The 27,666-nt window shown below is 72.8% G+C and overlaps 3 protein-coding genes across 3 annotated transcripts in view; 2 read left to right on the forward strand and 1 right to left on the reverse strand.

The window, feature by feature from the left end:
- Window positions 1-19,911: 19,911 nt before the first annotated feature.
- Window positions 19,912-20,580, forward strand: AURANDRAFT_27934 (hypothetical protein; the record flags this gene model as incomplete). The annotated part of the gene is made up of 1 exon (XM_009039635.1): window positions 19,912-20,580. The coding sequence occupies one exon, from the start codon at window positions 19,912-19,914 to the stop codon at window positions 20,578-20,580; it is 669 nt and encodes a 222-aa protein (XP_009037883.1).
- Window positions 20,581-21,801: 1,221 nt separating this feature from the next.
- Window positions 21,802-25,699, forward strand: AURANDRAFT_64922 (hypothetical protein; the record flags this gene model as incomplete). The annotated part of the gene is made up of 5 exons (XM_009039636.1): window positions 21,802-23,595; window positions 23,655-23,725; window positions 23,936-24,434; window positions 25,066-25,067; window positions 25,213-25,699. 5 exons carry the CDS (start codon window positions 21,802-21,804, stop codon window positions 25,697-25,699), a joined length of 2,853 nt encoding a protein of 950 aa, XP_009037884.1.
- An 866-nt stretch (window positions 25,700-26,565) lies between these two features.
- Window positions 26,566-27,666, reverse strand: part of AURANDRAFT_64923 (hypothetical protein) — a gene marked incomplete at both ends in the record, with an annotated part of 3,147 nt that continues 2,046 nt past the window's right edge. Inside the window, 2 exons of the mRNA XM_009039798.1 lie at window positions 26,566-26,943; window positions 26,999-27,559. Of these exons, the coding sequence (XP_009038046.1) occupies window positions 26,566-26,943; window positions 26,999-27,559 (939 nt within the window). The remainder of the gene's footprint in view (window positions 26,944-26,998; window positions 27,560-27,666) is intronic.

Raw genomic sequence — 27,666 nt, forward strand, 5'->3', positions numbered from 1 at the left:
TAGTGCGCCCGCAGCTCCTTCTTGTGCAGCACCTCGCTCCGCCCGCCGTTGAGGGCCACGGCGAGGGCATCTCTCAAAGCGCCGGCGTCGCCGAGCTTCGCCGCGGCGTCGCGCGCCTTGTCCGCGGCCGTGCGCCCCGCCGGCTCGAAGCTCGCCTTCCGCAGGAGCTTCGCGAGCACGCCCGCCGCGCGGCCGAAGCGCTTCTCGGACCGCAGGTGCGGCAAGAGGCGCGCGAGCGTCGCCGCGACCGTGGACTCCCGGGGCGCGTCGCCCGCGGGCGCCGCCTGGCGCGGCTCCGCGCCGTCGCCCTTTGGTCGCGGGCTCGCGGGCGGGCTCTTGAGGAGCTTGCCGCGCCAGCGCGCGACGACGGCGTCCATCTCCTCGGCCTCGGCGGCCCTCTTGCCCGCGAAGCCCGCCGCCTCCGCGGGCCCGGCGCCGACGGCGCGCGCGTAGCCGAGGCCCTCGAACTCCCAGCACTCCGCGAGGGCCTCGGCGAAGCGCAGCTTCTTCTCGCTCGGCGCCGACGACGCGTCGGAGAGGCTCCGCTTCTTCTTGAGCGACGACCGGGGCGCCGCGGCGTCGGCGCGGTAGTCGCGGCGCGGCGTCGGCGCCGGCGTCGACGACCGCCGCGCCGCCGCGTCGAGGTCGCGCCGCAGCTTCGCGAGCGACTCCGAGAGCTGCGACTCCAGGGACGCGTGCGCGACCTCGAGCGTCGCGAGCGTCGGCGCCGACGCCCACTCGCGCCAGCAGCCCGGCGCCTCCGGGCCCAGCAGCTCCAGCAGCGCGTCGTAGTCGGGCGCCTCCGCGAACCCCAGACGCCGCGTCGCCGCGAGGAATCTGCCGACGCGCGGGCAGTCGGCGCAGAGCTCGTCGGGCGGGAGCCGCGTCTTCGCGCGGTGGATGTCGACGTCGGGGTAGGGGTACTCGGCCGTGGGCTTCGAGGGCAGCCGCGACCAGGGCAGCGCGCCCCTCCTGCAGTAGAGCGCGACGTAGGCCACGGCCTCCAAGTCGCACCGCCGGCTCCGGCTCGCGAGCTTCGCGTCGCCGTGGGCCTCGATGGCCCGGTGCGCGTGGACGCTCAGGTACTTGACGGAGCCGTGGACGCGCCGCGACGCCGCGGGCTGTCGGTCCGCGAGATCGACGTGCGCGCCCTCGTCGCCGCGGAAGCCGTGCGCGAGCCCGAAGTCGACGAGGAAGAGCTCGCAGTCGTCGCGCGGGAGCGCCGGCGCCGCGGCGACGCAGACGTTCTGGGGCTTGACGTCGCGGTGCGCGTGGCCCGTGCGCTCGTGGAGCTCGCGGAGCGCGACGACCAAGCGCCGCGCGACGCCGCGCGCGGCGTCGTCGCTCAGCGGGCCCCGCGCGGCGACGACGTCCGCGAGGTTCGGCCCGAGGCGCTCCATGCAGAGCACGTTGACGTCGTGGACCGCGTCGGCGTCGCCGGCCGGCGCGCCCTGGCGCGCCACCGCGCCCGCGAACGCGCCCGTGTCGTACGCGCACCGCGCGACGCCGACGCCCGGCGGCAGCGGCGCCGACGCGCGCGACGCCTCGAGGCGCCGGTAGACGGCGACCTCGCGCTGCATCTGCTTCTTCGGCGCGGCGCAGGCCTCGATCTTCAGGACCGCGTCGACCCAGGACCCGTCGCGCTGCAGCCAGCGGCCGTAGTGCACGACGCCCGTCGCGCCGCGCCGCAGCAGGCGGCCGACCTCGTACTTGCCCGCGATGATGCAGGGTTTGTCGTCGTTTTTGGCATCGGCGGCCTGCATCGTTTTTCACCACTGCTGGACCCGGCCTTTTACGCGCTCATTGCGCGCCAAGACCAGGTCGACCTTGCGGCAAAATTGCACAAGCACCGGCTTTGCCACAAATCGCAAGAGATCTCAGGCCAGCCGTCCAGCACTGCCGCCGTGCCGAACAGCCGTGCAGCAACGCAGCAGCAGCGACGACCATGAAGTTCACGGACGCCGTGGGCGAGGCCTGGGAACAGCTCAAGGACGACAAGAGCGACGTGACCTACGTGTTGGTGGGCTACGACGACAAGAAGACCATCGGGCTCAAGAGCAAGGGCCCCGGCGGCCGCAAGGCGTGCCTGGCCCTCTGCGGTAGCGACAGCGACATCGTCTTTGGCGGCTTCCGCGTGACGGCCGTCGACGACCGGTCGAACACGACGAGCCGGCGGACGAAGTTCGTCTTCTTCCACTACCAGGCGCCGAACGCGCCGATCAGGGCAGGAAAAGGGTGATTCAACGTCGCTTCAACGTGAGTGTTCCGCGCGCGCGCGTTTCGGAAACAGCACCTACGCTTCGAGAGCGCTCCGAGAGATGATCGCTCGTCCAAAAATCAGCCGAAACGAGCGGAAAACGACCGAGATAGGAGCCTTTGAAATTGAGAATTTCGCACCCTTTTCCTGCCCAGGCGCCGATGATGGCCAAGGCCAAGGCCGGCAGCCACCGCGCGGAGTGCGAGCGCGTCATGTCCGGCTCGCACGTCCAGTTCCAGGTCGACGGCCTCCACGAGCTCTCCGAGGCCGAGATCGTCGCCAAGCTCCGGCGCTGCGGCGGCGCGCACCAGCCCACGGGCTTCGACTTCGGCGAGGGCGACGTCGGCGAGGGCAGCGCCGAGGCCGCGCCCGAGGCCGCGCCGGCCATGAACGCCCGCGACTTCGCCCAGGACAACGTCAAGGCGCCCCTCGACGCGGCCGCGGAGCACGCGGCGCGCGCGAAGGAGTACCAGACGGCGAACGTGCTCAACTCCAGCGCGAACGCCGCCGCCAAGGCCGCCGCCGCGCCGGCCGCGACGCCGCCGCCGCCGCCGACGGCCGCCATGGCCGCCGCGACCATCGCCGCGCCCGCGGCGCCGCCGGCCGCGGCCGCGGCCGCGGCGCCGCCGGGCGGCGACGGCGTCGTGCTGCTCGTGACGTCCATGCCGTCGACGTCCGTCATCGACGGCGCGCAGAACTTCCTGCGCAACATCTTTCGCGGCAAGAAGATCCCCGTGGAGGAAATCGACGGCTTGAAGCCCGAGAACAAGGAGGCGCGGTCGGAGCTCTTCGCGTGCAGCGGCCTCCGCGGCCAGTACCCGCAGGTCTTCACGCGCGCCGGGGGGGCGTTGGCCTTCGTCGGCGACTTCGAGAAGATCCAGTCCCTCAACGACTGCGAGGACCTCCCCGCGGACGTCCTCGCCGCGAACCCGGCCATCGAGACGTTCTCCGCCGTCTTCAAGGCCTACATGGGCTAGGCGGGGGGGGGCGCGTCGCTTCGCTAGTCACACATTGCATGCTACGGCTGTGTCAATTGCGCTTCGCGGGGGCAGCACTTGGGGCTTGTGCGCGCTTACGAGGCGTCTTGCGATCTCGAGGCGCCGCGGCGTGTTTTTGCTCCGACGACGTCGGCGCCGGGAGGCGGCGGAGGCGATTTTAACTTCCTCAAATTCCGCCTTGCCCCGCCTGCCACAGGCGTTCAGGCCCCCACCACCCCGCTGGACCCAGGTGGGATGAAGATGGTGAGGCCGATCATGAGGACCGGGTCGATGCCCGGCGCGATGGTCACGTCGTAAACGTGCTCGCGAACGTAATATACAGGTGGCCCGATGCTCGGCGAGCAGAGGCGACTTCAAGATGCACGGCACGGCGCACCGAGCGACGCATGCCGTGTGCCGCCTCACTCGCAGCGCCCCCCCTCCACCCGGTAGACCCCGACGAGACGCGCAGCGTTAGGTCGGGTGGCAGAACTCGAACTTGGGGACGTCGGTGAGGCAGGACGCGTCGAAGCGGCCGTGGAGCTCGACGCCGAGGCCGCCGAAGCCCGCGGTCCAGACGGAGCCGTAGCTCGCGTCGGACCCGTCGCTGTCCGTCTCGCGGTGGGGCATGTAGGGGACGTCCGCGGCGTCGAGGAGGGGCGCGAACTCGTCGAGGGCGTCGGCGTCGTCGACCGCGAGCCCGACGTGCGAATCGAGGTACGCGTCCCATCCCGCGCCCTCGCCCATGAGCTTGCCGTGCGCCTCCTTGACGTAGGTCTCGTAGGCCGCGACGCCGCGCGGTCCCGGCCGCGCGCCGGCGTTGCGCACGGCGACGATCTCGACGAGGGAGCCGTTGGCCGCGCCGTACGCGGCCGCGCCGGGCACCTGGGCAGCAAAAGGGTGATTCAACGTCGCTTCAACGCGAGCGTTCCGCGCGCGCGCGTTCCAAACAAAACATCCACGCTTCAAGACCGTTCCGAGAGATGATCGCTCGTCCAAGAATTAGCCAAAACGAGTGAAAAATGGCCGAGATATGAGCCTTTGAAGTTGGGAATTTCGCTCTCTTTTGCTGCCCCGCCGGGCACCTCGACGGCGCGGTAGCCGCAGTTCCGCTGCGCGCCGCCTTTGACGTCGAGGTCGAGCCGCGCCGTCGCGACGAAGGCGTCGAGCTCCTCGGGCCGCGTCGCGGGCACGGACACGCGCACGAGCTGCATGGGGTAGCGCGCGGAGCCCTGGGCCTCGTCGCCCGCGGTACTCGTGAGCCACCGCGTCATGTCGGCCGTGGAAAAGTGGAGGCGCGACGCGACGGCGCACTCGTCGGCGCCGAAGGGCGCGTAGTCGAAGCCGTAGAAGCGGTCCTCCTTCAGGGACCGCCGCGCGAGCGACGAATAATCGGAGTGGACCTCGAGCACGCCGCCCGTCCGCTCGTCGACGACGTAGGCCGCGTAGGTCGTCACGTTGTCCTGCGGGTTGGCGTAGGTGCGCTGCAGGTAGGGCACGCCGTAGCGGTCGAAGGCCTGGGTGAACTTGGCCAGGTCCTTGACCCAGAACGCGAGCGAGAGGTGCATCCACGCGTCCCAGCCCTCCCAGGTCGCGCCGCCGAGCACGCCGTGCGCCTCCACCCAGGACGCGACCCAGTCGTCGACGGCGAGCGGGCCGCTCAGCGCCTTGGCGGTGCGCACGGAGTGGATCTGGTACGCGAGCGGCGTCCACGTGCACCGGGACGCGCAGACGTGGCCGGACGACCACGTGCCGTCGTCCGGCGACCGCTTCGACGCGTCGAGCGTGAAGTTCGCGGCGGAGGCCGACTCGTCGAAGAGCTCGTTGATGAAGGCGCACTCGCCCGACGGGCTCGTCGAGAAGCTCGTGCGCTTGTAGTAGGACACCTTGTACCGCTTCGTCGTCGCCGGCTTGCACGTCGACGTCGCGGCCAGCGACGCCGCGAGCGGCGCCGCGCCGCGCTGGTGCCGCAGGGCGCCCAGGATCGCGAAGGCGATGGCAGAGGCCGCGACGGGCGCCCATCGTCTCCGGTGGGGCTGCCCCATCATCGTCGGTGAAAATCGTCACGCTCGGCTTCACTCACTTTCTAATAACTTCAGCTTAGGCCGCCCCGCCTCAAGTCCCGCCTCATGTGACCGACCGGCCTGGGCCAGTTCCCCTCGGCTTCACCGCGGCCACGACGGACCTCAAAACACATTACAGGTCGTTCACATGCGCGTCCGAGTCGGGCTCCTGGCTCGCGCGCCGGTCCGGCGACTTGGGGCTCGAGGACCCCGCGGCCTTGACGGACTCGGTGCCCGTCATCGCCGCGTTCTGGAAGCGGATGCCGCGGCCGCGCTGCCGCGCGGGCGAGCCCGTCGGCGACGCGTCGGGCGACGCGCCGTCGCCGTCGGGCGGCGGCGGCGGCGGCGGCGCGTCGCCGCGCTTCGCGGCGCCGCCGAAGAGGGACCGGAAGGTGCCGCGGGCGCCGGGCGTCGGCGCGGACCTGGACGCGGCCAGCTCGCCGATTGGCGCCGGCGACGGCGACCGCGACTTGGCGCTCGCGGGCCGCGACCGGCCGCTGCCCGGCCGCGGGAGGAAGGAGAGGCGGCTCCTGCGGGGCGTGGGCTCGCCGTCGCTCTCGGGCGCGTCGGGCGTCTTCGGCCGGCGGCTCGACGCGAACGGCGACGTCGGCCGGAACTTGGCGAAGGGCGACGACGGCAGCGCGAAGCGGCCGCTGCCCTTGCCGAAGGCCGGCGGCGCGGACTGGGACTCGGGCAGGGGCGTCGCCGACGACGGCAGGGGCGCCGTCGCGCCGAGCATCTCGAGCGACGTGCGCCGCGCGCGCGGCGCGGGCGCGGTCTGCGACATGCGGCGGTCGCCGAGGAGCAGCGCGCCGTCGGACTGGGCCTTGCCGAGCAGGGGCAGCACGGAGCTCCGGCGCCGGCTCGGCGCGGGCGCGCCGAGGTCGCTCTCCTCCTCGAACATCTTGCCGATCTTCCCGGAGGACCGGCCGAAGATCGACGACCGCCGCGGCGCGGTGCCGCCGAGCTGCTGGAGCCGGCGCCCCGCGGCCGTGTTCGCGCCCTTCTCGAAGCCCGAGGTGATCGCGAGGGCCGCGGCCTTGGCGCGGCTCTCGAGAAGCGCCTCCTCGCGCTTCTCGCGCTTCTTCGCGGCCTCGGCCTCGCGCTGCTCGCGCGCCTTGATCCGCGCGGCGCGCTTCGGGTTCACCATCTCCAGGAGCTTGAACTGCTCCGCGTCGAAGGTCGTCACGAAGGACATGTGGCGCTGCATCTTCCGGAGCTTCGCCGCCTCCTTGCGCGCCTGCTTCTCGCTCAGGTTCTTGGCCCGGGCCTTGGCCTCCTTCTCCTTCTGCGCGTGGATGACGAGCGCGGCTAAATTGTCGCGGATCTCCTGGGGCGACGGCGGCGGGAACGGGCCCGCGAGCTCGACGCCGACGCCAAGAACGTGGAGCGCGCCCGCGTCGGCGTCGTCGTAGGGCCCCGCCCTGTGCCACAGGTCCTCGAGCGGCGAGTCGTCGACGGCGTCGTCGTCGCCGCCCGGCGTGTCGGCCGCGGCGGACGCGTCGTCGTCCTCCCGCTCGTCGTCGCTGCTGCTCGACGACGAGCTCGAGTCGCTGTCCGCGTCCTCGTCGCGCATGGCGCTGAAGCGCCGGTTCAGCGCGTCGAGCCGCGACCGGCCCCGGTCGGAGACGCACGCGTAGCACGCGACGCACTTGGCGTGGTTGCCGTCGCGGCGGTCCGACTCGCGCTCGTCGGGCGGCTCGCCGACCTCCTCGAGCATGACGAGCTCGTTGGCCAGCAAAATGCAGAGCACGAGCATCGCGTTTTCGTGGCGGTCGGACCGGATGTCGGGCCGCGGCGGGCCGGGCACGCCGCGCGCCGCCTCGGCGCGGCCGCTGAAGCGGTCGCGCCGGAAGCCCTCGAGGGACTTGGCGATGGCCTCGAGGCGCGCCTCGATCGCGTGCTTCCGCTCCTCGCTGTTCGGGTCCTCGGCCGATAGCTTCGCGGCCTCCGCGGACAGGAGCTCCATGCGCCGCGACCGGTCCAGGTCCGCCTTGGCGAAGCCCGACGCGACCTTGGCGAACTCGGCGTCCCACGAGTCGACGCGGGCGAGGTACTCGCCCCAGAGCGCGCGCGTCGCCGCGACGTCCGCGGCGAGCGCGTCGCCGACCGCGCGCTCCGCGAGCCGCGCGGCCTGCTTCGCGCGCTTCGCCGCGTCCTCGAGCTGGAGCGTGCTCTTGGACGCGCGGCCCCGGATGGACACGAGCGCCGCGGCGTTGCCGACGGCGAGCGCGTGCGCGAGCGACGCGGGCCCCCGGCGCTCGGACCGGAGCGTCGCGAGGCGCTCGAACTGCTCCTCGGCCTCGAGGCGCTTGCGGTCCGCCGTCGAGTCCGCCGGGCCGAACTTGGCCGCCGCGCGCAGCGCCGCCTTGCAGCACTTGGCGCCCTTGCCGTAGAGCGTCGCCTCCTCGACGAGGTGCGCGCGCGCGCGGCGCCGGTTCGCGGCCATCGCGCCCTGCGCGGCGGCCTCGGCCTCCCGGGCGATCCTGGCCTTCTCCGCCTCGTTCTTCCGGTGCGCCTCGTGGATGCGCTCCACGGCGTTGGCGTGCGTGCCGTCCTCGTGCGCCGCGAGCGCCGCGGGCTCGCCGCGGCCCTCGGGGCACGCGCGCGCGCACGGCACCGCGTCGAGGAAGCCCTCGAACTCGCCGCGCAGGGTCACGGTGCCCGTGCCCGCGCCCAAGCCGCAGGCGCCCCGGCACAGGTCCCGGCAGCCGTCGTAGGCCCGCACGAGCCGCGCGAGGCCCAGGAACGCGCGGCGCTCGAGCGCGCGCGTCCGCACCTCGAGCTCGCGCGCGCGCGCGGCCTTGCGCTGCTCGAAGGCCGTGCGGTGCCGCCGCGGCAGCGACTTCTTCGCCAGGTGGCCGTCCAAGACCTCGATCTCCTCGCGCAGGAACGCCGCGCGCGCGGTCGCGCCCGCGCCGACGAGCGCCGCGGACCCGGGCTCCTCGAACTCTTCGTAGGCCGCCTCGGCCTCGAGCTCCTCGGGCGTCGCCTTGGACGGGTCCAGGGGCCCGCGCTTCAGCGATTCGCCCTCGTCGCCGAGGCCGTAGTCGCCCTCCATGACCTCGTGCTCCTCGATCTCGCGGTCGTCGTCGGAGTCGCCGCCGCAGAGCAACCGCCCGAAGTCGCGGTCGTAGTCCTCCTGGTCGTAGAGCATGGGCTCGCCGTCGTCGTCGCCGCCGTCGTCGTCAACCTCCGCCGGGGGCGGCGCCGCCGCCGGTGTGTCGCCGCCGGCCGACAGCGCGAGCGCGCGGACGCTCGACCGCCGCCGCGCGACGGACCTGGGCAGCAAAAGGGTGATTCAACGTCGCTTCAACGTGAGTGTTCCGCGCGCGCGCGTTCCGAAACAAAGCATTCACGCTTCGAGACCGTTCCGAGAGATGATCGCTCGTCCAAAAATCAGCCGAAACGAGTGGAAAACGGCCGAGAAAGGAGCCTTTGAAGTTGGGAATTTCGCTCTCTTTTGCTGCCCTGCGACGGACGCGCGCTTGACCTGGAGCGCGCTCCCCCGCGCCGTCGCGCGCTGGAGCGTGACCGTCGAGATGCCCTTGAGGTCCTCCATGTAGTCCCCGGCGCCCTTGGACATGGCCCGCCGGAGCACGCCCGCCTCGGCCTTGGCCGCGGACATGACCTCGCCGTCGGGCTCCGCCGCGTCGTCCGCGACCACGCCCAACGGGTCCCGCACGAGCTCGTCGTCACCGAAGGACGCCGCCGCGCCGCCGTAGTCGTCGACGTCCTCCCAGCGGTCCCCGAAGTACTCGGACACGGCCGTCCGGAGCGTCGGGACGAGGCCGCGGTCGCCGTCGGCGAGGAACTCGCGCGCGGCGTGCGCCGCGTAGAAGAGCCACGCGGGCGCGACGAGCCAGTTCGGCGCGGCGCCCGCGGGGAAGATGTCCGTGCACCGCGCGTAGACGCGATCCACGAAGCAGCCCTTGACGAAGCGCAGCAGGAACGCGCGCTTCTCGTGGCCCGCGGCCTCGCGGCCGCTCGCCGTCGCCGGCGCCAAAGCCCGGAGCGGCCAGAGGGACTTGAGGCGCGCCAGCACGGAATTGCGGCTGTGGGCGACGAGGTGGGCCTCGAGCTTCTCCGCGACGTCGGCGTCGAGCTCGACGGTGAGCGTGACCTGGCCCTGGAGCGCGTCGTCGAGCGACCCGGCGCCGAGCGCCTGCGCGTCCGCGCCGAGGCGGCCGCGGCGCTCGTACTGCTTCACGAAGCCCCGCTGGGACACGCCGACGGTGTGGGTCACGGTCGTCTGCTTCACCTTGTCCTTGACCTTGTCGACCTTCATGTGGACCTGCGCGTCGCTCGCGTTGCGCTTGTATTCCGCCGCGTCGCCCGGAGGGACCTCGCCGAGCTTCCGCGCGAGCGCCGCGAAGCGGTCGTAGTCCAAGCCGCCGCGCTCGTCCTCGTCGAAGCGCTTGAAGATGGCCTCGGCGATGGACGCCCCGAAGGCGCTGAGCTCGCCGAAGCCCACGCGCGCGGCCTTGCGGAGCAGCACGGCCTTGAGCCGCGCGCGCGCCTGCGTGCCGCCTAGCCCGCGGCCGTCGGGGTCCCGCGCGAAGGCGCCGACGGACGTCGACCCCTCCGCCTCCAGCAGGTCGCGCAGCTCCTCCGAGGGCATCGTGTCGACGCGGTCCGCGAGGTCCAGCGTGTCCCGGCGCCGCCGCCGCGCGTCCAAGCGGAACGTCCGCGGGTCCGCGCCGCCGTCGCCGAGCTCCGCCTCCTGGGGCCCCCAGAGCCGCGCGGCCATGTCGTGGAACTTGGCCGCCTCGGAAGTCAGTTCGGCCAGCGTCGACCCGAGCTCGAACTGGGCGCTCACCTTGCCCAGGAGCTTCGAGGGCCGCGCGGCCTCGGGCAGTTCCGCCTCCGCGTCCGCGACGGGGTCCGCGCGGCGGAAGATCTGCAGGCGCAGCACCGGCCGCTCGACGAAGCGCTCGCGCCGCCCCGCGGCGCCGCCCTTTTTTTTCCCGCCGCCGCCGACGGCGCCGCCGCGCGCGGGCACGCGCGCGACGACGACGTCGCACCGTACCCGGTCGAAGTAGGCCGCCCCGTAGTCCCGCGGCACGAAGCGCGCGCAGGCCTCCATCTCGCGGCTCAGGTCGACGACGGCGCGCGCCTCCGCCGACTTTTCGATGGGCAGGTCGACCCAGAAGACGGACTTCATCTCCGCGACGCCGGAGCCGCGCTTCGGCGGCGGCGGCGCGTCGTCGACGCTTCCTCGCGTCGACGGCCGCGCGCTGCCCGACGTCGACGGGCGCGCCGACGCCGCCGTCGACGGGCGCGCCGACGCGGCCGTCGCCGGCCGCTCGTCGTCGCCGCCGCCGCCGTCCTCGCCGGGCGACACGCCGCGCATGACGTCGAGGAGCGCGCGCCGGTAGTCGAGCGAGATGAGCTCCGACGCCGTCACGTCGAGCCGGCACGTGTCCTTCTGGGCCTTCTCCACGTGGTCGCTCAGGTCGTCGAGGTCCTCGTCCTCGCGGATGCCCAGCGCCGGCGGCGGCGTCTTCAGCGCGTCGACCTTGAGCGTGCCGCGCGCCGCGGCCAGGCGCCCGACCGTGAGCGTGAGGTTCCCGACGCACGGCGGCGTCGGGTCCTCGGAGCCGTGGTCGAGGTCCGCGTTCGCGCCGTCGGGCGGGGCCGGGGGCGCCGCCCCGCCGGCGACCGCGGCGCCGACGAGGCCGTCGCCCGCGCGGTGGCCCGCGAGCCGCTTCACGACCGACGAGTCGACGGACGCGAGGTCTTTAGCGTCGCTCCCGTCGCTCAGCTCGCTCGCCTCCTCGTCGAAGTCCTGCTCGCCCACGCGCACGTCGCCGCGGCCCCGGTCCAGGCCGAGCTGCGACGACGCGAGCGACGACTCGTCGTCGACGACGCGGCTGTCGCGGAGGTGGTGCCGCGCGGCGCGCTCCTCGACCGTCGCGCGGCTCCGGTCCCCGAGGCGCCGCCGCAGCCCCAGGAGCTTCGCCTTCCAGCCGTCGGCGACGGTCCGCAGGCTCCGGATGCGGTCCCAGGCCGCGAGCGCGGACGGCACGCCCCGGGGCTTGATCTTCGCGGCCTCGCGCGCGCGCCACCAGCCGACGACGTCGTCGAGCGCGTAGGCCCGCACGGCGTTGCGGGGTAGGGCCGCGAGCGCCGCCTCGGCCTCGTCGTCGCGGATGAGCACGTTCCCCAGCGCCTCGAAGACGTCCTCGAACATGTCGACGTCCAGCCGGACGAGGCCGTCCGCGCCTGGGCAGGACAAGAGAGATTCAACGTCGCTTCAACGTGAGTGTTCCGCGCGCGCGCGTTCCGGAAAAAGCATCCACGCTTCGAGACCGTTCCGAGAGATGATCGCTCGTCCAAGAATCAGCCGAAACGAGTGGAAAATGGCCGAGATATGAGCCTTTGAAGCTGGGAATTTCGCTCTCTTGTGCTGCCCTGGTCCGCGCCCTGCGGGAACGACGCCCACTTGTGCGCCATGAGGCTCCGCTCCGCGTCCGCGGACGTCGCCGCGTCCTCGCTGGAGCTGCCGACGTGCTTCTTCGCGCAGCGCCGGAAGACGTCGCCGCTGTCGCCGCCGCGGCCGCCGCCGCGGCCCGCGAGCGCCTTCTTGCGCCGCGCGCGGCGCTCGAGCTGCGCGTTGAGCATGACCGCGTCGTCGTCGCGGACGCCGTCGTCGCCCTCGCGCCGCGGCGCGTCCTTCTTCGTCTTGCGCAGCGCGAGCAGGTCCTCCTTCTCCTTCTGCATTCTTTCGTTCTCGCGCTGCGCCGCCTGGCGGTTCCGCGCCGCGGCCTGGAACTGCGCGCCCGACTGGCGCCGCGCGTAGTAGCTCGCGAGCGCCTTCTGGTCCGACCGCGCGGACTTGCGCGAGTAGCCCGCCGTGTCGCTCTTCTTCACCATGGCCGTGCCCTCGTCGTGCGCGCGCTTCCGCGCGGCCGCGGCCGCGCGCGACTCGCCGTCGCCGTGGACGACCTCGGCCTCCTCGTCGGACGACGCGTCGTCGTAGAGCCCGCGCATGGGCAGCACGACCATGCGCTTCACGTCGCCGCCGCGCTCCGCCTCGTAGGCCCGCGCGTCCTCGGCCTCGCGCGCGCGCTTCCAGTCGATCTCGTTGAGCCGCGAGTCGATCTGCGCGAGCTCGAGCATGAGGTCCGCCTGCTGCTTGTAGAGGTCCTCCGCGTCCGCGGACGCGGCCCGCTCGAGGGACGCGAGGTAGCGCCGGATCGCGTCGTCGGCCTTGAGGAAGAGGATGAAGTTGTAGAGATCCAGCAGGTCCTTCGTCAGGGCGAGCTCGCTCTTCAGGTGCTTCGCCTGCGCGAACGCGCCGCGGACGACGCCCTCGACCACGTCCATGGGCGGCGCGGCGATCTGCTTCATCCGCGCGACGCCCTTGCCCACGGCGTGGAGGAGCAGCGTGAGTTCCACCCGGTTCAGAGCGCCGTCGCGGTCCAGATCCATCAGCCCGTAGATGAAGCTCACCTTGGGCTCCTCGCGGTCGCTGCAGCAGAGCGCGAGCGCGCCCCAGATCTCCGTCGCCGACACGCGGCCGCGGCGCGTCTGGTCGAAGTAGGAGAAGTGCTTGTGGCCCACCTCCGGCGTGAGCTCCAGCACCTTGGCGAACTGCTCCTTCGTGAGGAACATACCTTTAGAATAAAATTTACACAAAGTCAACAATCCTCGTCGCGCACCATTATTCTCCCATTCGGTGTCGCAGAGAGCTTTGAATTTGGAATGCAGCTGTGTGACTCGCGCCAGCGAGAAGTCCTGGTAGTGCTGGAGCTCCTGCGGCACGAAGCCGCTCGAGTAGCTCGCGCCCATCGGCTGCGCGCGACGGCGCGCGGCGCCGCCGGGGCAGCGCTCGACGCTTTGTAATTCAGCTTCAATAAAAACAGCAACGACTAGATTTGCTCCAAGCTTTCAGTGACCGCGCCGATGGGCGGCGGCGCGATGGGCAGCCCGCCCTACTACGGGGGCACGCCCCACGTGGACAACCCGCTCCTCCGGGGCGGTGGCGGCCACGCGAGACACCAGAACAGCTGCAGCCGCTCGTGCCGAGTGATGACGGCCGCGACGCTGCTATCAACCGCCCTCGTCTGCGTCGCGCGCCTCGCGCCCGTCCACTACCAGCACCACGCCGTCGATCAGTCGCTGGCGCTCCTCGACGACGACGCGGCGGCCGCCGCGGCGAACGCCGGCGACGCCGACGGCGCCGGGGACGCCGACGGCTCGCGGACGACCGCGGACGTGAACGGCGACCACCCGTTCGGCGCCGCGGGCGCGCCGGACGCGAGAACAGCGGACGAGGACTCGCCGACGGCGGCGCCGAGCGAGGACCCGTCGGCGCCCCACTACTGCAGCTGGACGAACTACCTCGAGGTGCCGCCCGTGAACTGCATCCCCCAGCACAACGTCGGCGCGTGCGAGTGGTGCGCGCTCAACTGCGGCGAGGCGAAGAAGGAGGGCAAGCTGCTCCGGGGCACGTGCCACTACTGCGAGGACAAGTGCGACACGCGCTACGAACCGTCCAAGGCGCCGTCGGCCGCGCCGTCGTCGTCGACGGCCGCGCCGACGACGGCGACGGCCGCGCCGACGGACGGCCCGTCCGCGGCGCCGAGCTACGCGCCGACCTACGCGCCGACGGGCATCCTGACGCCCAAGCCGACGTCCGAGGGCCACGGCTCGAGACCGGGGCCGCCGCCGCCGCCGCCGGACCCCTACGCGCCCACGGCGAAGCCCACGCGTCGGCCGAAGCCGACGTACTCGGCGGCGCCGACGAGCCTCTACGCGCCTACCGCCGCGCCCGTCGCGAAGACGGACAAGCCGACGTCCGAGGGCCACGGCTCCAAACCCGGGCCGCCGCCGCCGCCGCCGGACTACGGGCCCACGGGCCCGCCGACGAGCGCCGCGCCGACGACGGCCGCGCCGACGGCCGCGCCCTCGTACGAGCCCACGCGGCGGCCCACGAAGATCCCGACGTCCGCGCCGTCGGAGGCGCCGTCCGCCCTCCCGACGCGGCGACCGACGAAGCTCCCGACGACGGCGAGCCCGTCCTACGAGCCCACGACGGCCGCGCCGTCCGGCGGGCCGAGCTCCGTGCCGTCGCCGGAGCCCACGCGGCGGCCCACGCGCCACCCGAAGCCGACCGCGTCGTCCTCCCCGACGACGCTCTACGCGCCCTCGCCCGCGCCGTCGTCGATCCCGACGACGAGCGCCCCGAGCACGTACGCGCCGACGACGCGCGCGCCGTCGGCGGGCCCGAGCGGCGCGCCGTCGGCGTTCCCGACGCTCACGCCCACGGGCGCGCCGTCCTACGCGCCGAGCCCGGCGCCGTCCTTCTGCCCGTCGACGACGCCCACGGGCGCGCCGTCGAGCGCCCCCAGCTCGGACCCGAGCCCCGCGCCGTCCTACGCGCCGAGCCCCGCGCCGTCTTTCAACCCGACGCCGTCGCCGTCGCCCGCGCCGTCCTACGCGCCGAGCCCCGGGCCCTCGACCTTCCCGACGGCGGGGCCCACGAGCCTGCCGAGCGGCGCGCCGAGCCCGCGGCCGAGCTACGCGCCGACGCCGCTCCCGTCCGGCGGGCCCACGGTCCCGCCGTCGCCCGCGCCGTCGTCGACGCCCTCGGCCGCGCCGTCGGACCGACCGACCTCGACGCCGACGCCCGCGCCGTCGCTCGCGCCGTCGACGAGCGAGCCCAGCGTCGGGCCGTCGTTCGCGCCGTCGTTCCCGCCGACGCTGGACCCGACGGCGAGCCCGACGACGCCCGCGCCGACGTCCGCGCCGTCCTACCCGCCGACGTCCGCGCCGTCCCTCTCGCCGACGACGTCGTCGCCGTCCGTCGTCCCCTCGCCGCTGCCGACGAAGGCGTGCGACGACGACTCCTACGGCCACTACCACATCACGCTCTGGGGCCTCAACGAGGACTTCACGGACCGGGGCGACGCGAACTGCCTGATCACGAAGGCGACGAACGGCGAGGTCGTCTACGACGTCACCTACCCGACGGACCACGAGCAGATGGAGGACGACCTGTGCGTCAAGGACGGGTGCTACGACATCGTCCTGACGCGGGGCATCGCGACGGTCCACGACAGCAAGGGCCAGCGCTTCCACGTGCGCAGCGACCAGGCGACGTCGGCGACGTTCTGCGCCATGAACTTCATCGGCGACGGCAGCGCCCTCTACGAGCAGCCGTCGTCGTCGCCGACGACGTACTTCCCGACGGTCGCGCCGACGAGGACGTTCGCGCCGTCGACGGCCGCGCCGTCCCTGCGGCCGACGGCGGCCTGCGCGGACACGGAGTGGGGCTACCACGTGCTGCTGACGGCGGCCTCGGCCGTCGTCGACGACGAGGTCGTCTTCGCGCTCGTGTCGACGGGCGACTCGACGACGAAGACCCTGATCGACGCGAGCTTCGACATCGCGGGCCGCGGCAGCGCCTTCTTCTGCGCCATGGACGGCTGCTACACGCTGCTGCTGGCGTCCACCGAGGGCACGCTCGTCAAGGTCACGGACCACGACGGCGAGGTCATGCGCTGCGCGGGCACGTGCGAGGAGCACGTCTGCCTCGCGGAGGGCGACCTCGCGACGCGGCCCTCCGCGGCGCCGACGTCGCTCTGGGGCGTCGACGCGACGTCGGACGCGCAGCTGTTTAACGACCACAGGTAGCAACGGGAGCCGTGGTTGTTGCGGTAACATATCCCGCCGGTGGGATATGTTAAAGCAATGCGCATTGCTAAAGAAGCACGCTACGATGGAACTGACGCGTGGACTCGCGATCGGCCTCCGAGCGTTTGTGGCCCCGGAGAGGCCTCCAGAGCTCTGTTTGAGGTCAACATGACTGAAAGCTGAGCCCCGCAATGGGCATCCCGGCAGCTGAGCGCCGCATGGGTGCGCTGCTGGCGACGCCGTGGTCGTGGACAAAAACTCGACTGCCAGAGTGGCGTGAGCTTCTGACCTGCCGCGGCCAAAAACTGTGGCAAATACGTCGCGCCTTACCGGCGAAAAATTTGTTGATCCTCGGGCCCGTCTGCCTCGTCCGCGACGCGGCGACGTTTCTCGACCTCGAGAGGCGCGGGCTCATCGACGCCAAGGGCAAGCCGTGGGCGAACGGATGCCCCCCGCTGACGGCCGCGTCCGAGGACGTCTGGCGGCGGCAGCGGCGCGCCATCGTCCGCGAGCTCCCGGCGGCGCTCGCGCGGTCCGTGGCCTGCGGCGAGGCCGCCGCGTCGCGGATCCTCGCGGCGGCGCCGGGCGCCGCGGACCTCCGGGCGGTGCTCGAGGCCGAGATCTCCGCGTGGGCCGTCGACCTCTTCGCCGGGTCGCTCGACGACCGCGCGTCGAAGGAGCTCCTCGAAACCCTGGGCCCGCACTGGCGTTGCATCCGCGGTCGGTCGCCGAAGGAGGGCGGCGCGGCGGCCGCGCGGGCCCATCGCGCCGCGCTCGCGGCGGCCGTCGCCGACCCGCGCGTGGCGGGCGTCATCGGCGCGCTCCGCGACGCGGCGCGCCGCGACGACGCCGACGAGAGCGCGCTGCGCGCCGACGAGGTCGTGCCGAACGCGTCGAACGCGCTCGTCGCGGCCTTCGAGACGTGCCTCGGCCTCGTGCTCTGGACGCTCGCGGGCCTCGCCGACCGGCGCGAGGCCCGCATCCGGGCGCGGGACTGGTGCCGGGCGGCGGACGCCGCGACGGCGCGCGACGAGCGCGCCGCGCTCGCGGCGTTCAAGCAGGCCGCGGCCGCCGGCGACGACGCGTCCGTGCCCCAGCGCTTCGTGCTCGCGCGCTGCCTCGAGGAGACGCTCCGCGTCGCCCCGCCGGTGTGGACGCTCGCGCGCGACTTTTCGGGGCCCCGGCGGTTCCTCAAGCTCGACGTGTTGAGCGTCAACTCGGACGACGCGCGGCCGGGCGCCTGGGACCCGCTCGCGCCGCGGAAGGCGCGGCCCTGCGCGTCCTTCGGCCTCGGCCGGCGCGCCTGCCCCGCGGGCGCCGCCGCGCTCCAGGCCGCGCACGCCATCCTCGCGCCCCTCGTCGCCGCGCTCGACTTCCGCCGCCGCGGCCCGGAGCTCGCGGACCGGGCCTACCTGGGACCGACGCTCTGCGTCCGCGGACCTGTTGCTTTTGACGTTGCACCGTGGCCCGGCTAACTCCGGCGCTCTGCGTCCGCGGACCTGTTGCTTTGGACGTTGCACCGTGGCCCGGCTAGTTTAGCAAGCGAAGCGGCTAAGGTCAACTTCTGGCAAAGTGAACCGGCTCTTTTTGCGATGGATGATTGTGGCTGAGGTGAGGTAGGCTGCTGGCTCAATGACGCAATTGCAGAAGACGCAATCGATGCTCACGTGGCTCGCGCAGAACGGCGCCGAGGGCCTGGAAAACGTGCGCGTCCAGGAGACGTCCTACGGCGGCCTCGGCGTCTTCCTCGCCACGGAGACGCCAGCGATCAAGCCGTCGCCAGCACCAGCGCGCTCGCCACCGCAGCGACCAATCGTGCTCGCGCGCGTGCCCGCGCGCTGCTGCGTGACGGCCGAGGGCGCGCTGGCGCGCGACGTCGGCCGGGCGGCGCGGAACGTCTTGCCGGAGTGCGCGGACGAGTTCGTCCTGTGCCTCGACGTCGCCGCCGGTCGGCAGGACCCGGCGCATCCGCAGCACCCCTACCTCGCGTCGCTGCCCGCGGGCGGCTCGCAGCACGCGCCGACGTACCCGGCGCGGCTCCGGCGGCGGCTCGACGGCACGGAGCTCGGCGCGGCGGCCGAGAAGGAGCGCGCGGAAGTTCGCGCGGCGACGAAGGCGCTGCTGCCGCGCCTGCGCGCCGCGCGGCCGGACCTCTTCGGCGATATGGCGGAAGCCGACGTCGTCTGGGCGCGGGAGATGGTCGTGACGCGCGCGTTCCAGAGCAGCCTGCTCGGCGGGGAGCCCGGCGGCTGCGGCGTCCTCGCGCCGCTCCTGGACCTGCGGAACCACGGCGCGGACGCCGCCGAGGCCTACGGGTTTTCGGACGATTTCGTCCACTTCGCGCAGGCGCCGCCGCTGCCGCGGGTCGGCGACGAGCTGCTGACGAATTACGGGAGGAAGACGAACCTCGCGCACATGATGAGCCACGGCTTCGCGCTCCGGGACGACGCGCGCGACGTCTTCCGGCTGCGGCTCGGCGACGACGCGGTCTTCGACCTCCGCGCCGCGGGGCCGCGCCAGTTCCCGCGGTCGCTCTGGCGCGCGCTCGCGGACGACGAGCGAGCGGCGAGGGGCGCCGCCGCGCGCGCGAAAGACGCGCTCCGCCGGCCGCCGCGGCGCTGGCGGCGGCTCGGAGGCGCGGAGGCGGCCGCGACGGAGATCTTGTACAAGATCCTCGGGTGTTGCGCCGTGAGCGCGCGGCCCTTCGACGCGACGGCCGAAGCCGACGCGCGCCTCGCGAACGCGTCGCTGCCGAGCGACGCCGTCGACGCGCGGGACGTCTTCGTCGCGCGCTACCGCCACGGCCAGCGCCGCATCCTCGACGACGCGGTCCGCGTGCTCGAGGCCGCGTGCCGCATCCCGCTCGAGGCGAGGCGCGGCGGCGCGAAACGCTGGCGGCTGCGGCGCGCGCAGGCGCGGCGGCGGTTCTAGTGGTGTTTTGTCCAGGCGGTGTCTTCCCCGCCGAGTCCTCGAGCAAAGTTAGAGGGTCTGGAAGGGCCCGGGGAGGTAGGTCCTCCGCGTGACGGGGGCCGCGGCCTCGCGCGGCGCCACGGGCGCGTCGGCGACGACGCCGACGCGGCCGAGGAAGCCGACGAGGATGGTCAGCGACGTGCCGTACTGCGCGAAGGCCTTGTCGAAGTCGCCGACGTTGTAGGACGCGCGCGTCATGCTCGTCGCGTCGAGGAAGGCCTTGCCGGCCTTGCGCACGCCCTTGGGCATGGTGTCGTCGCCCGTGACGCCCTGCACGGACCGCGCGAGCCGCTCGTAGGAGCCGCCGGGCGCGAAGAACTTTTGGATTTGCGCCGCGCCGCCGCCGTCCTCCTCCGCGAACGCCGCGCCGATGTCCCCAAAGTCGTTGGCGTATTTCGACAGCGGCTCGAGCACGGCGTTGTCGAGCACGACGTCCGGTTGGGTTTTTGCCTCGGGCGCCGTGATCTTGTCGTTGATGCGCAGGTTCAGGCTGTTGGAGGAGCCGCCGGCGATGTTTGCCCCAGCGATGGACGGCGTGACGAGCGTGGCGCAGCCGCCGCCGAGCACGAGCTGTCGTCTGGTCGGGGCGAGGGCGGTTGTTGTCGTGGCCAGTAGCAGCAGCAGCGCGACGCAGCGCGGCAGCGCGACGCAGCGCTTGACGAGATCCATGCCGCGATGAGCTGGGCCCGGAGATGGCCGGACCGGTCCGACCCCCGGCCAAGCGAACCGGCTCGCTGCTTCGCTCTCCTCGCTCTTTTTGCGCGAGCTGCTGAGCCTGTGCGTCGCGGCGCCAATTGACGCGGTGTTTTGACGCGGGTGTGAGCTCGGAGGCGCGGCTGAGAGCTGAGAGTGTTGGGCGAACGCTAGACGAGCACGGCGATACAAAAAAATCGCGGTAAAAAGCCTCGCCGACGCGACGCACTCCGAGAGCGCCGACGACGCGCCGCGCGACGACGGACGCGCCGACGCGCGCTCACCCGCCCTCTTTTCCCGTAGGCCAACCATGGGTCGCCGCCCCGCCCGCTGCTCGCGCTTCCAGAAGAACAAGCCCTACATCAAGTCGCGGTACTGCCGCGGCGTGCCCGACCCGAAGATCCGCATCTTCGACTGCGGCAACAAGAAGGCGTCCGTGGACCAGTTCCCCTTCGTCGCCCACCTCGTGTCCGACGAGAAGGAGCAGATCTCGTCCAACGCCCTCGAGGCCGCGCGCGTCGCGTGCAACAAGTACCTCATCAAGAACTGTGGTAAGGAGGCGTACCACATCCGCACGCGCGCGCACCCGTTCCATGTCATCCGCCAGAACAAGATGCTTTCGTGCGCCGGCGCCGATCGCCTCTCGTCGGGGATGCGCCACTCCTACGGCAAGCCCATGGAGCGCGCGGCGCGCGTGTCCATCGGCCAGGCCGTGCTCAGCGTCCGCGCCAAGGACGCGAACGCGGACGCGGTGCTCGTCGCGCTCCGCCGCGCCAAGTTCAAGTTCCCCGGGCGCCAGAAGATCCTCAAGTCCGCCAAGTGGGGCTTCACCAAGTTCGACCGCGAGACGTACGTCAAGGGCCGCCAGGAGAAGTGGCTCGTCGCCGCGGGCTCGTCCGTCAAGTACATCACGCCCCACGGCCGCATCGGCGCGTCGCCGGACGTGCGCTTCATCAACGAGCACATCACGCCCTACTAGGGCGGCTCGCCGAGGCACCGCGCGGCCGGCGGGCCGCCCCCCGAGCGGGGGCGTCCGCCGTTCGCGCACCTAACCAACCGTTCCCATATCCGCGCAGCGCGAGGGGTCCCGACCGTGCGAGCGACGGGCGCCGACAGGTGCGAGGACAACGGGCGAAGTTACAACAGACAGGAGGCGCGGCCGCCGCTCGCGGACGGCGGGGCGGCGCCGCGCGGAAACGAACTCGACTACATCTGGATGCAGTGGCGGAAGTAGTTGATGTCCCTCTGGGCGATGGCGTCGCGCATGCGGTGCTTCTGGCCCGGCGTGAGGTGGTGCTCGTCGACGAGCAGGATCTCCGCGATCTCCTCCTTGAGCGGGTTGCTCCGCCGGAGGAAGAGGTTGTCGTCGAGGTTCTCGGAGATGCCGTAGGACGCGAGGGTCATCTCGTCCTCGAGGTAGACGCCGTGCATGGACGAGTCGCGGAACTGGCGGATGAGCAGGATCTGGTCGCGCGGCGGCACCTGCGTCGGGCCGGACGTCGGCCGCCGCGCGCGCGGCGCGCCTCGCGAAAAATTCCCCGGCGCTGGCGGCACGCACGATGACCTTGGAGTCCTCGGCGCCGACGCGCGGCTTCTCGCCCGTCGACAGGAGCCGCTGGCGCTTCGCGATGAGCTCCTTGAGCTGGCGCACGGTGAAGTCCTCCTCGTGGTACTCGACCACAAGCGGTTCGTAGATGGCCGTGCTGTCGTACTGGATGCGCGGCCGCGTGATGAGGAGCCGCATCGGCGGCCGCCGCGCCGCGCCGCGCCGCGCGCCGGCCGCTGCGGAGCGGGCTGCCGCTGGGCTGCTACGGCAACGGCACGTCAAATCAAGATTGCATTTTCAAACGGAAGCTGTAGTTGCTGCATGGACGGTGGTCGTCTACGCTTGCAAGCGCACACATGTGACTACCGTGTCCCGGCGCGACGACGTCCCCGGGGTCCAACGCGGCTACCGGCGCCACCTGCTCCGGCCCGAGCGATCCCCCACGAGAGGGACGGGCCGCGCGGGCTGCGACAAATGGGTGCAACTGTGGCAACCCACGCACGTTGCCTCGCTTCGGCGCCTCTGCAATGCATTGAGTGTGAGCGAAGAGTCATGATGTCCCCTCGCTGGCGCACCCGCAAACGCTGAGCTAACATACCACTTCGTAGATCACCCAAGCACCATACATACCAGCGCGTAAACCACCAAAGCACCATGGCGGTGCTCGTGCGCGTGAAGCGGAAGCGCGACGAGCTCCCGAGCGACACGCTCATCATCGCGGCGCCGCGGATGAAGCGCGAGCGGTCGACGAAGGAAAAGCTCCTGGCGGACTTCGGCGGCATGGGCCTCGAGGCCGGCGCGCGGCCCGACGCGTCGGAGCCCGTGGAGCGGCGCTGCTTCCGGCGCCTCGAGACGCTCGACGCGGCGGCGGCCGAGGACATGGAGCGGCGCGTCGACGGCGAGACCGCGCAGCGGCTGCTGCGGGAGGCGCGGCGCCTGCGGCGGAAGCGGCGGCCCCACGACGACGGCGGGCGGCCGTCGGAGGAGGGCCGGGCGCGCGACGACGGCGCCGCGGCCGCGCCGCCGCGGCGGCGGCGGCGGCAGACGCAGCAGCTCCGCGAGGAGCCGCCGGCGGGCGGCGGCGGTCCGAAGATCTGGGTGGACCTGCGGGACGGCGCCCTCGAGCGGGCGGCCCCCGGCGCGCCGCCGCGGTCCGGGGGCCTCAAGAAGAACAAGACGTCTCGGTCGCTCCAGGACCTCACGGAGGCGGACGCGGGCGACGACGCGACCCTGCGGCCGTCGGCGACGACGCCGGATCTGGGGCAGCTCCACGCGGCGACGCGGCGCATCCTCAACCCGGCGGAGCGGCGGCTCGACGAGGCCGTCTTCGCCGCGTTCCAGGCGCCGCCGGGCGAACCCGCGGCCCGCGCGCTCGCCGCGGTGCGGGACGCGCTCGACCGCGGCGCGGGCTTCGCGCGGGCCGACTTCCGGCGCCCGAGCGACGGCACGACGCCGCTCATGGCCGCGGCCTGGCACGGCGCCGACGGCGACGTCGCGCGGCTGCTGGGGTCGGGCGCGGACCCGCGCGTCGTCGACGCGCGCGGCAACGACGCGTCGGCCCTTGCGCACGCGCGGGGCCACCACGGCACGCGGAACCTCCTGTTGGCGGCCCAGCTCGAGCGGTCGAGCGCGCTCCGGAGCGGGTCGCGGCGCCGGAGCGAGGTCGACTTCGGGACGGACGTCGACGTCCGGGGCGCGCCGGACGACGACGACGCGTGCGTCGGGCTGCCGTTGGACGACTTCGTCTACGACGTCTACGCCTACGACGCGCGCGCCGACGACGGCGACGCCGGCGACCGTCGGCCGCCGAGCCCCAAGGACGCCTGGGCGCCCGAGTCGCTCGCCGCGTTCCCGTCGATGGGCGACCTCTCAGCGGGCGGCGCGTCGACGCAGCTCGCGCCGCCGGCGCCGGCGCCGCCGCCGGGCGAATTCGCGTCCGCGGACGACGACGACGACGACGACGCGCTGTCGACGCGCTGCGTCGTGTCGCCCCACCCGGACGGCCGGGCGCGCACGCTCGCGAACCGCGCGGCGGCGGCCGCGTCGCGCGCGAAGCGCGCGCCCCTCGTCGTCGGCATCCGCCACCCGCTCCGCGACGCCCTCCGCCTGCCCCACCCGCGCGTCGACGAGCGCCTCGGCGGCGACGACAGCTCCGTGTCGTCGCTCGACGAGCGCGACGCGGGCCTCTCCGACAGCGACCGGTCCTTCGACTCGAACGACGAGCAGCACGAGGCCAACGACTACCCGGAGGGCCGCGACTCCGACGACTCCGACGACGGCCTCCACGCGCCCAACTTCGACGACGACGACGGCCGCGACCACCGCGCCTACGGCTCCGACGGCGACGACGACGACGACAGCGACGCGGACGACGGCCGCTTCCGCGCGCGGCCCATCGACGTCGCCGACGACGACGACATGGACGACACGCCCCTCGGCGTCGGCGCCGTGCGGCCCGCCGGCGTCCCTCTTTTTGTTTTTCGCGGCGCGCGACCGCTCGTTCGTAGGTCGGCTTCGGCGCGCTCCGCGCGGCGCGCATCTCGCAGGACGACGGCTTCGACGACGACGAGCTGAGCCTGTGATGTGGCCCACCCCCGCGCCGCGTGTTCGGCGGTAATTTCTGCCTCCTCCGACTCGGAGTATTCTTTTGGTGGTTGAAGGGCACATTTTTAGCGACGATGGGCTGCGGCGCTCGTAGTGGGTTGAGGGTGGTGCTCTCGTAGCTGCATGGCTACCCTGGCGGAGCAAAACCTGCGCTCGTAGTGGGCTGAGGGCAGTGCGCTCGTAGCTGCATGGCTGCCCTGGCGGAGCAAAACGCTCGTCCCCGCGTGCTCTGCCTCCACGGCATGCATGCCTCGACCGCTGCGTTCTTGCCCGAGGCTCGGGCGCTCATGGGAGACCTGCCGGTCGACTGCGACGGCCCGGACCACGATGGCATGTGGTGGTGGCCGTCGCTCGACCACGTGCGACCCGACCCGCGCGGCGCGCTCGGCTGGGAGGAGAGCGCCGCGGCGCTCGCGCCGGCGCTGGACGCGCACGACGCGGTCCTCGGCTTCTCGCAAGGCGCCGCGATGGCCGCGGTGCTCTGCGCGCTGCACCCGCACCGCGTGCGCTTCGGCATCTTCGCGTGCGGCTACACGGCCGTGGGCACGGGCCTAAAGGCCCTCGCGGAGGGCGACGAGGGCCTCGGCGCGATCGACGTGCCGTCGTTGCACATCGTCGGCGAGCGCGACGGCGCGGTGCCGCCGGAGGCCGGCGAGCACCTCGCATCGCGGTTCAAAGACCCGGTGATCGTCCGGACCTCGGCGGGGCATTGGCTGCCGCGGGACGACCCGGAGGTCGCCGCCGCGCTCCGCGCGTTCCTCGCCGCCGCGCCGGCGAGGCCGCGCGCCGCCGCCGCGGAGGCGGCGCCGCGGAGGAGGCGAAGGAAGAAGAAGGACGGCTAAGTTACGAGCACGCTAGGTTGCTCGGCGATTCGTAGAAGCGAATAGGTTGTGCGGCTGGGCGCGCCGCGCGCGGCGAACGCGGGCGCGGTCGAGCCTACGCCGCGGGCGACGCCGCGCTCGGCGCGGGCGCCGCCGCCGCCTTCTCCGCGGCCTCCTTCTTCGCTTGCTCCTCGGCGTCGCGTGCGAGGCATCGCTTCATCTGCTCGATCTCCTCGTTGGAGAGGCTGCCCAAACCGCCGCCGGACCCGCAGCCCATGATCATGATGCTGTTGGCTCTCTGTGCTTTGGCAGCTGGTGCTTTGGGAAAGCGATGCGTTGCTTTTGTGCTGTGTTAAATCTTCCGACCACGGTTATGATGCGATGCGCACGACGCAAGGCATGCGCACGGAACTCTCCTAAGCGCAAAGCCGCAGCATGGGTGCAACATCTCTCCGCCGTTGTTCAATTTGAAGATGAACCCAGCGCGGCTCAGGTGTTCGGCCGATCGGGCTCACGTCGTGTCGGGGAGAGCAGTTTCTGCTCCGCGGGTGCGCCGTGACCGTCGCTGGAACATGGGTCGGCCGCGCGCGGACTCGCAGGAGCTCGTGGTGTACAACCCGCGCGAAGCGACCTGGCGCAGGCGCCTCGAGGCGCTCGTGTTCGGCGGTCAGAACGGGGCGGCTCGGAACGAGGCCTCGGCCTGCGGCGGCGGGCGCGCGAGGGCGGAGTCGAACGAAATTATCCTCTACGACCCGAGCCTCATGGCGCGCATCAACCACCTCGTCTTCGGCGGCATCCTCACGCTCTTCTCGCCGGGCGAGCCGGCGCTTTTGGAGGACAACGTGCCGACGCTCGTGTCCTACTTCGACTCCGCGAGCCTGCTGGCGGCCGGCGTCGTCTCGCGCCACTGGCACTCGATCGCGACCGCGGACCAGTTCTGGCGCGTCATCGTCCGCGAGGACTACTCGCTGGACCCGGCGTGCATCGATCCGCCGCCGCGGCCGGTCAAGGCGCTCTGGCTCAAGATGCGCCGCGCGTTCCGGAGCCTCCTCGCCGCGGACGCCGCGCCGCCGCCGGCCTGCGCGCAGCCGCTCCCGGTCTTGCCCGACCGCATCGTCGTGCACTGAACCCACCAAGCGGGCCCGCCCGGACGGCGCGTCGCCCCGTGGCCGGCCCCCCAAATCGAACATAGACTAGAAGTACAAAGCAACCGTGCACAGTTACGCTTCCAGACTGCTCATGTAGTCGTCGGCGGCGTAGCTCGACGGAAGCGGCGCGCCTTTTTCCGCGGACGCCTCCATGCGAATCAGCAGGCGCGCCCTCGCGGCCTCTCCCCGCTTCCTGTCCTCGAGCTCCTGCGCCTCCTCGGCGGACATGGCCGCCGCGGGCGGCGCGGCGGCGGGAGCGGTTTCGAGCGGCCCGGCGGCGTCGGCCTCGCTCATCGACGTCATGAAACTGACGTAGTCGGGAGCCGGCTCGCCGCGCGCCTCGGCGTCGTCGCACGCCGCCTTGTAGGCCTCCTGTCTCTTCCCGGCGCCGAGCGCCCTGCTTTTGATCACGTCCCTGCTCCGCTGGACCCGCGCCGACGGCCGGGCCTCGCCCGTCGAAACCGCGTCGGCCTGCGAGAAGTTATCGTCGGCCTGCGAGGACAAGTCCGCGCCATCGTCTAACGCCCGTGGCATCGTCCACGTCGTCTCGCCCGTGTCCGTGTCGTAATAGTATGGCGTGCCCGCGTCGTCGTGGTAGGTCTGCCACGCCAGCCTGCGCAGCTGCTGCCTGGCCGGCGAATGAGGTGGCAGCACCAGCGCCTGCGCGCCGAGCAGCAGCAGCGGGAGCGAGCGTCGCAACATGATCTGCGCCATATCGCGTCACCGCGGTGCACAGCTCAGCAGCCGAGCCACGCAAAGCGAGCTTCTAGGTTGATGACCTCCTTGAGGTCTCGTTGAAGCGGAGGCCGGGCGTCACCTTACGCAAGAGTCCAGCCATAAGAACCCTAGGTTCGAAACCCGCCCGGCCGCTCGAAGGGCCGCCGCCGCTTCGACGCGTCGACGACCACGTCGGCCCGCTTCCGGAAGAACGCGGACGCGAGGTCGACGCGGACGAGGTCCTCGGGCAGGCCCTGGTCGGCCTTGAAGTCGAGCCAGCAGCGCATGACCTCCGGGTGCGTGAAGACGACGAAGCCGCCGACGGGGACGCGGTCGTAGAGGCCGTAGAGCGCGTCCTGGTAGGACCCGCAGAAGTTGGCGTCGACGCGCAGGACCGCGACGCCGCGGCCCGTCGCGCGGAACTCCGGCACCGTCTCCGCGAAGCGCCCCGCGTGCAGCGCGACGGCCGAGGCGCCGGCCGCGCGGAGCGTCGCCGCGGCGCCGGCCTCCCGCCGTGCGGCCGTAGCCGCCGATGCGCCCGAAGGCGTCGAACGCGCGGACGACGCGCGCGCCGCCGCCGACGGCGTCGAGGACGCGGCGCGCGAAGGCGGCCGCGCCGCAGCGCCAGGACCCCAGCTCCACGACGTCGCCGGCGACCCGCTCGGCCTCGACGACGCGCAGGATCGCCGCGAGCGACGCGAGGCGCGCGACGCCGACCATCGTCGCCGCGCCCGCGCAGGGCCAGTCCTCGCCGCAGAAGCGGAGGCCGGGGACCATGGGCCGCGTCCGGACCTGGCCCGGCGCGGGGCCCGGCCGGCACTCCTCGCCGGACGCCGCGCCCGTGAGGTTGAGGACGAGGCGCGCGATCCCGGGGCCGTAGGTCCCAAAGTGCGCGTCGACGGCGGCCTCGAAGGTCTCGGCGTCCATGCGCGGCGCGCGGCGCTCGCCGGTCGGCGACGCGACGCAGAACGTCGTCCAGGACGGCGGCGGCCGCCCGTCGTCGGCGGGCGCCGACGCGCCGAGCGGCCGCGGCCGCAGCATGGCCTCGGCGGCCGCGGGCAGGCCGTCGCAGCCCGTCGCGCGGCCCTCGCGGCGGCCCTCGGCCCGCGAGTGCTGCCGGAGCTTGGGCGCCGAGCAGTGCTCGAGGTCGCCGTTGCAGAAGGCCGCGAAGAGGTCCGCGTACCGCGCCGCGTAGCAGCGCATCGACGTCGCGTTGGTCCGCGGGGCGG

This window comes from Aureococcus anophagefferens (assembly GCF_000186865.1).
Source record: "Aureococcus anophagefferens unplaced genomic scaffold AURANscaffold_12, whole genome shotgun sequence".
In the NCBI taxonomy this organism is placed as follows: domain Eukaryota; class Pelagophyceae; order Pelagomonadales; family Pelagomonadaceae; genus Aureococcus; species Aureococcus anophagefferens.